The 8,817-nt window shown below is 32.1% G+C and overlaps 1 protein-coding gene across 7 annotated transcripts in view; it reads left to right on the plus strand.

Annotated features, from left to right (window-relative positions):
• The window catches only part of LOC123685409 (AT-rich interactive domain-containing protein 2), a 65,715-nt gene extending 57,057 nt beyond the window's left edge, over positions 1–8,658 (plus strand). For 4 of the 7 annotated variants that reach the window (XM_045625082.1, XM_045625083.1, XM_045625086.1 and 1 more), the window contains 7 exons: positions 79–459; positions 1,453–1,727; positions 1,870–2,038; positions 2,119–2,286; positions 3,595–3,675; positions 6,699–6,790; positions 6,852–8,658. In XM_045625082.1, coding sequence (XP_045481038.1) covers positions 79–459; positions 1,453–1,727; positions 1,870–2,038; positions 2,119–2,286; positions 3,595–3,675; positions 6,699–6,790; positions 6,852–6,966 — 1,281 coding nt within the window. In that variant the 3' untranslated portion in view covers positions 6,967–8,658. The remainder of the gene's footprint in view (positions 1–78; positions 460–1,452; positions 1,728–1,869; positions 2,039–2,118; positions 2,287–3,594; positions 3,676–6,698; positions 6,791–6,851) is intronic. The other 3 variants (XM_045625084.1, XM_045625085.1, XM_045625088.1) reach the window with 1 other exon arrangement.
• Positions 8,659–8,817: the final 159 nt, after the last annotated feature.

Here is an 8,817-nt window from a genome sequence, read left to right on the forward strand (position 1 = left end):
TGAAGTTTTTTCTTAATTCACTTCAATAACAGAAAATTTAAGATTAAAAATTGAAATTTTGAAAATTTTTTTTTACAGATAATTATGTCGCAGTCAAACCCTTCGATGAAAACAGCTTCGGTTCCACAGCCTCAACAAACGGTGATTGTGCAGAATTCTGCACAACAACGAGCTCCTGTAATGCTGCAACAGACTAACTCCGGCCAAATTCTTCTTTCTCAAGGTCTGCAAGGTCAAGTACAGTTTGTTACGAGCGGACAGGGTGGACAACAATATGTTCTTCAGACTGGTGGTACTCCTGGCACTTACATGGTAGCACAACCACAAACAGCTATGGTACATGGGCAACCACAAACTGTGTTAGTAGCGCAAACTGCGCAACAGCATGCAACTGGAGCGAAAACCATAATAATATTACAGCAACAACCTTCTTCTGCTAATTCATCTCATCACCAAAAGGTAAAGTCCATAGTTTCATGTATTTAATTGAATTTATATTCTTCTATCAAATTTTTTTTTTGCTGGACAAACTACTGTATCTTGAATGGACTAGTTTTCATTTTTTTGTTAAGGATTAATTCTAAAAATTTAAGTAAAATGAAACAAAAATGTGGAAGAATCATTGAAATATCTCTAGAAATGAAAAAGTTATGGGACTTTGAAGTTACGCTTGGAAGAATAATTTCATAGTACGTGTAAGTGTCGTGACGTCACACACTAGACGACTGGTATTCGCAGGTGTACAATCACTTGTGCCGTTCGTGTCGTGTTTTGTTCGTTACACGATGGCTGAAATAACTTACTATATACATACATATAAATTACTTTTTTCTCTTTACTCCTCACATAAATATGTTTTGCCATTGATAGACTTCAACAACCAGTACTCAACTACAAACTGTTTATGAAACGTTTTTTAAATAAATCATCGTTATAAGTTGAACCATGATGAAGCAAACTCGAAAGTAGATACTTACTTGAAAAGTTCAACTCCCTTTATTTCAGCACTGACATAAGATGGATTTGAAGAAAAAAACTCCATCACTGCGAATATATCTATTTTAGGCAAATTGTCACTTTGTCCTTTCAAGAAGCCTTCTTCCATTATGGTGACATAAAAACAAAACTCAAGTTAAAACTACACTGTACAACTACAAACGGCGCGAGAGCCTTGGCGCGGCTAAGTATTTAAACGTAATTTATGGTGTAGCGATCACATGAAAGAGCCGTGACGTCACAGACCAAAGACGTTCCGCGCTAAAATACGTAAATTTAAATAATCTATTTCTCAGTCATTTATTGATGGATTTTCAAAATTTTTCCACTGATTTATCAGTTTTGCTCCATATTTTAGTTATATCGTGTCAAATATAGTATTATCAACATCACTAAACTAGTCCATTATAGGTATAAATTTCAAAATCTTGTATGTGCAATATCCATTTTTTGTAGGTTATGGTTACGCCCCAAGGTCAGCAAGTTGTGGTGACCCAAGTACCTAGGCCAGTTATCCATACCTCAGTGAGCAACATTGTTCAAACTTCAACAGTTATCAAGTCTAATCCAGCATCGATAATTACAACATCAACGACTACTAGTACGGCAAATTCTAATGTGACAGTATCGCAGACTGTCAAACAAGAAGATTCAAAACCAAAAATCTTCAAAGGAAAGACAGTCAAAGATACCACACATCTCTTCATCTGTGAATGGATTGATTGCACAGTGTAAGTAAATCCAATTTTTTTTTTTATATTTTATATTTATTATTTTTTCCACTTATTTCTCTAAAATAAAATATTCTCTTCTTTATTTGTTATTTTCACACTCTTGATTTCTGAACACTGGAAGTAATGAAAATAATTTCAGGACAACAAATTTCAAATCGGCAAATGAGGTATATCTTCATGCCTGTGAGGCTCATTGTCCACAGAATAATGTCGAAGAGGTTATTTGTCAGTGGGACCGATGTGACAACTTGAAAAGGAAGAAATTTTCATTGATGACGCACCTCCATGATAAACACTGTAATTTAGAAGTGAGTATAAATATCAAATATTTCAAATATTTGGAGAACACGTTCATTAGACATGATGACTGAAAAATTAATAATTTCAGGCTATGAAGCAGTCTTTAGTGAAAAGAAAAACACAACCAAATTCCGGTAAACCTGAACCAGTGGCTCCCCCTGTCAGCACGTCCCCTCATCCTGGTTACGCTCCTGATGCTGCTCTTCATGCCATCAAGAGGCATGCACTTGAGTTTGTAAATCCAAAGGAACTTCAGGTTAGTGTCTTACCTATATTTGGCATTCTATGCATAAATGTGAAGGGAAGTGAGCATATTCATGTGATGAAAAAAAACTTCTGCTTAATTATAAGAAAAAACTTCTCTTTGGGTCGTTTCCAAGATAATGGCTGAAGTGAAATATTAACTTTGAGATGAGATGTAGTGGTAAATACACTAATTTGACAAGAAGAATATGTAGAAAAGGCTCTAAAAACTCTTATAATTCTTATCTTAGATGCATAGAAAACCTGGTGTGTCTACCTGTAAAACTTTCAGACAAAACAAGAGATTTTTCAGAGTTATACCTACTTGATTTCCACGGATCGCGTCTGTTTCAGATGGCGCATACATCGCTTATATTTGGCATTTCTCTCGATTCTCGGCTCACGTGACCTTTGAGTATAGAACAATTATATTTTATGCTGGTAACAATCTTCTATACGCTGTCATTATATTTCATTCATTTCATTAAAAATTCGATGGGAACTGAATTGTAATTTATTGTGAAAGTTTGTAAGTCTAAAATCAGTATTTCATTTTTAAACGACGCCAGACAGCAGGAATTCGAAAATTTCTGAGGAGCGCCACCTTACAGGACTGGTGAAGCAGAATAACCAATCAACAGGTGGATATTCCAAAAAGTCTGAAACAAAATCGAATCAGTACACACACCAGGGATACTATGCATCTTATTCATATCTAATATCATGTGATAACCGAATTTTCTAACTTTTGCATTTAGTGTTTCGCTATAACTTTCAACATTTTCTACAATAAAATATACTAGTTATTTTAAGAGTCTCAACAGATTCATTTTTCATCAAAAACTTGGGGCATTTGTAACATTGAGCTCTAACCTCCAACAGGTTGTTGTGAGAATGTAATGAAGGTAAATTGAAAAACTATCAAAAATTGGTTTATTACTTCAATTGAAATGACTTCACAAATGAAACTGATTGAATTAAAAATTAAAACAAATGCATTTCTGTTGGACACTTGATTGTTTATAATTCCATGTTGTGTAATTTGGCATTTTGGCATTTTCATTTTTACACTTCAATAAAAAAAAAATAGTATTTCATTACATTTTCACATGTACTGGGTATTATAACTATTGACACTATGACGGAATATGTTCTATTTTTTTTGAAAAATTGATGAATTTGAAAAAAGTTTTTTTATTTCGGGCCCTCCCTTTTTTATGGATATGAAAGGAAAACTAGAGTTAATTCTATTTCAATTGTTACTTATACATAAATCAAATTACTTTTTGGGAGAACTAACATTTTATATTCTTGGGATTAGCAAAAACAGACGAAACAGAACACACTCAACAGTGTGACTGTTATTGCAGCACCAAAGGTTGTTCCACCTTCAACTGATCAGGTGAGGTGGTTGTGTAATTGAGTGTGTTATTTGTTTAATCGATTTTGTTTGGTTTCTGCTGTTTTATGTTCTTTGTGCATTTAGATGAGCATGTTAATTTACGACATTATTATTTTTTTTTGCTTAGAATAACGATATATTCAGGTAAATTAAGATAAATTTCATTGCATCCAGCTTTCCCGAAGGTAGATGATTCACTTTTGAGGTGAAAAAAATTAGTGGTCTCTGATTTTAAAATTTCCGCTCGAAAAATTCATTTTACATAATTTTTGTATGTCTGTATGCCTGCGAATCCTAGCAAGTCTCAACTCGAGCAATTCTTATTCGATTTTGATGAAATTTGGTATGGATATCTTATTTGCGCCGTAGATGGTTCCATACAGGTTTTTCAGCGCGTTGAGCATGCGCAAACGTGAAATTTCCAGGATTTCCGTTCTACTGATCCAATTTTTATGTAATATTCTATGAATATGGACTGGGTCATAATTGGTTCTGTACAAATTTAAATTCTTTGGGATGCGCGTTGTTGATTCGCAAACGTAACATTTTTGGGACCTCAATATTTCGTGATCTACTAGTCAGGTTGGGTTGGGTCATAAGTGGTTCCAAATGCATTTAATCTCTTTTGTATATTTAATATAGTTTGCATATTGTGCATTTGCAAACAAGAAATATCACAGACTTAATATTTCGCTCTCATTAGTCTGATTTTGATGATTTAAGTTATTTAATTTATTCAAGCTGTTTGGGGGTCAGGAATAAATGAATGAAAAATAACATAAAATTTGGTATGGGTGTTCAGATTGAACATAAATAGTTCTATAGAAATTTCAGCTTCTCGAAATATACAGTGCTCGTTCTACATCCCGGGATGTGATTGCCACAGATGATGCCCTTCCTCCATAATAGTACTAATTGTTGTGAATCCAAATCTTCTCTGTCTTTGCTGTTTTGATTCCTGGACAAGGGGAGTTGGGGGTTTGTTATAATGCCTATGATGCTGAAAGCAATGAAATAATAATAAATAAATTTTATTCATCCTGATAATATATACATAATAACAATAAATTCCATATACAATTACAGTGACCTGGTGACCTGAGCTGGAGCTCGTATGTCACCAAATCACCTATATACGTGATGAACAAGTTGAGCAATTCACAGTTTTCATTTCTATGTGATAGCGCCAACGCCATATTCCTTCAATAAGGTGTAAAAAAAAAAAACCAAAAATGAACTCAACCACATCTTGTCCACTTCAACACACAACCGCCTATGAACCAAAAACCCACGGCCTGTAGATTGATCCGTCAAAAACCGCATAAAATTCATTTGAATTATCAATCAGAAAACGTTTGAGTTCAGTCTTATGTTTTTTATTCCTGAAGTTGAAGTTAATTTTAAACCTAAGTGGGAGAAGAGTGTATAATTTAGGTCAATAGTACAGCCAACCATGCTGAAGGTGATATCTGCTCAATCTAGGCACCACAGTCGCCTGTTTAACAAGTACAAGTACAACAAATATTAGAATACTTTTGCTAATAATGTGGTACCTAGGGTTATATTTCTAGGTATATATCAAAAAACTTCAGCAAAACGCTGAACATATCTATATATTTAAACAGTTTGAGATCATTGTGATGAAAATAAAGGACAATGGCGTGCTGGCAATCTATTTTAATTTGGAGATGCTTTTTTTCATATTTTCATGGAATCAACAGCGGAATTTGATATGAATGGGAAGGGTGCTGGTCCCTTCAAGTTGACAATAAGGTCTTGAATTTTTTCACACACACCAGTATTTCTAAACATCTCAATCGCGCTACCAGAACAAGAGAAAGAATATCGAAAAAATAGATTTGACTGTGTTGAGAATTTGCATGTAGATGTCCAGGATCAATTTCAAAGATGCAAAATATCATGTTAATCGCTTTATCAATATCATAAATAATTCGAACAAAATATCAAAAAAATTAGCCAATATTTCTGTAACAAAAGATCCCACAAGGTTGAAATTTTGTTTGAAGTAATCGCTTAAACAATCATGCTGATATTCAGGAGATATCCATCATTAGAACCCCTCATCTGAATATTTTGACCAATAACAATGACATAAATCTCATCTCATATATACATATTAACATCAATGTGGTCCCCTAGGGATCAATAATTCAAAACGAGGAGTTGGCTGTAATAATGAGTTCCGCATGTGTAAAGCAGAGTTGGTATGATTTGATTTTTCGGGGCATTCAAATTTAACGGATCTATCCTGACCTTTAATCTCAGACTTGAAATAAATATTATGAAACAATAAGTTGATGGAAAAAATTTGAATAATAGTTATTTATAAAACAAGTGCAGAAGGCATTGATATTCTTCCACGAGTTCAAAGTTCAAAAACGAGCCACGAAGTGGCGAGTTTTGGAATGAACGAGTGGTAGAATGAGCCTTCTGTACGAGTATTATACATTATTTTCTCTAATTCATTGCATTTTCGTTGAAATTAATGAAATATTTCCATAAATATAATTTAGTGATTTTTGCATTGAAAAATGTTGGTTGGCAGAACTGATTTCTTTAAGGCAAATTGATGAATTGACAGATAAAGCCGTAGCGGAAAGTTCGGAGTACCAACATAGAATAATAAAATATAACCATGAAAACTGTGCGTTTCTGATATATTCTCGCACGATTTTGTTCTACAAGATGTGGAAGAATGAACGGAATAACCACAGAATTAGAGAAATAACTTTAAACTCAAACTGAGACGTTAAAAAAAGTTGCATCATGCTAAAATCGTTCTATACTTACCTAAAACAGTTTCAAAAGTTGTAATATGACCTATAGATTAAGAAATTATAAATAAAACGCCATTCAAGTAGGTTTTCATTAAAAAACAACAAAATGTGAGTTTTATTAAGAGAATATTAAGAATCACTGATTCTAAAAAATCTTTGTTTCTATTTTTTCGTTTTCTATTTATAGTCTTCGCTTAGTTATTCATTCGAATCTTTGTTTTACAGGATGACAACGAGGGGCCAGTAACGAAAAGTATTAGGTTAACAGCATCACTAATTCTGAGAAATCTTGTAATCTACAGTGGAAATTGTAGAAGGTAAGTAATCTGAATCTGATGAATAACTTGAATGAATTTTAAACCGTTTTATATTTTATAGGTACTTAAAACATTACGAGTCTCATTTAGCAAATGTAGCTCTCAGTAATGTCGAATCATCTAGAACCATAGCCCAAATTTTGTACGATATGAATGAAGGGTCAAATCACAGGTGACCTAATCATAGAAAGAATAAATGAACAATCGAATTTAAGAAAAGTACAGATCTCCAGTGATAGTGTTTGAGAATTGAACAGAAACTGAGAACTGTTCGGAAATGCTGAGTGATTGTGGAAAATCTAAAACATTTATATATAAGCAGTCTGTATAAATTATTAAGTGTACAAATATAATTTTTAATAGTAGGTAACTAAAACAAAAAGCCTAATTGTTATTTTTATATTAATTTTCTAGTGTATTGAAGCTTTTTCATGATAAGCATACTACTTAGTTAAAGAACGAACTTTCAGTCTTTTCACTTTATATCATTAGAACCAGTTCTCATCAAAGTTAATCCCCTCTTCTCCTCCGTGCAATGAATTATCCGACGGGAGTCGGTGACATCTTGTAGAAATGTAAATAATTGTGATTATAAGCTTGTATGGTGGACGAAATTATTTTATTTTGATGATGAATATAAGTGATGGGAATATTTATTTTCGAATAATATATTATGTACAAATTTAAAAGTTGATCAGCTTTTTATGTTGATCCATAAAAAAGTAAGTTAAGAAAACAGAATAGAAACTTTTCCAATTTCAGATTACAACCTGTATTTGACATGTTTTTATATAAGCAATTTTGTTTTGTTTTCCAGAAACAAGAAAACTATTCCTTTGAAACTTTATTTTGTAGATTAATATTGTAGTTCAATAGTTTTTCACTTTATAATTGTTAGAGCAATTTTTTTACATACATATTGTCGTAACGGAATTTATCGATTAATTCATGAAGATTATTTATATTTTTATTGAGAATGTTATTTATATTGTATTTTTCTTAACTTGATTGAATAAAAATTTTAAGTGATAGATATATATCACGATATATGATGATCTGAACTTCCGGAATTGTTTAGTTCAATTTACAATGCTTCCCTTTTTATTTATTTTCATTTATTCTTTTACTACCAATTTTTATCAAAGAGGTAAACATTTTATTGGTGGCCTTTTTATGATATACTAATTGTAGGGACCCGTAGAAAAATTTTCTATAACCGATAACTTCAATTCCATCTGACAAGCATATTCTTATGAAATGAATTCTTATTATACACATGTCTAAATATGGGAGGAATAAAACTGGGAATCGATTTTGAAAAGTTTATAAGTTCTGAATTTTCTTACGATTTTTATGAAAATATATTTCTCAAGGCAGTGAATATACATTTTAGTGGTATCTGCGTTTTTGAGTGCTACTTGATTGATTTTATATAAGATTTGGAAGGCTGATAACCAAATAAATTTTGTATATTTTGATTCAGTTTCTTCGAAAATTCTATTTTGTCCACACTACATGTAATATACGAAACACGTAAAAGCACATGATTTATTTAAATAATCAGTATTATCTCATGAAGATGTAAACTTGTTATTTTGACGTACTTGTAAAATGAAAACAGAAAGAGGCATTGAATCTCTTCATTACTACTTGAATATCTGACTGAATTTTTCGTGTGGATTTCTTTTCAATTTCTATGTGCTAGATAATTCATCATCTCTACGTACCAATAAACAAATCTGTAAGGATTAATTAAATAATTAATCAGATGATTACAGGAAATAAAATTGCATTTAATGTAAAGAATTTTTATTTGCACTTCTTTTGTTTGTAGTGAAATCCTTCAATAGAAGTCAGACTTTTTATAATATCTCGTTTTATTTTTCCATTGAATATTTACCTATCGCTATAATTTGTGTTGGAATTTACATTATTGCGTATTTCAAACAGAATAGTGGTTAAACCAAGTGGTAAGGTCTGCAGTTCTCTTATTTGCTCGATTGTTACAGAGAAACAGCGGACTAATT

Source organism: Harmonia axyridis, chromosome 7 (genome assembly GCF_914767665.1).
Source record: "Harmonia axyridis chromosome 7, icHarAxyr1.1, whole genome shotgun sequence".
Taxonomy (NCBI): domain Eukaryota; kingdom Metazoa; phylum Arthropoda; class Insecta; order Coleoptera; family Coccinellidae; genus Harmonia; species Harmonia axyridis.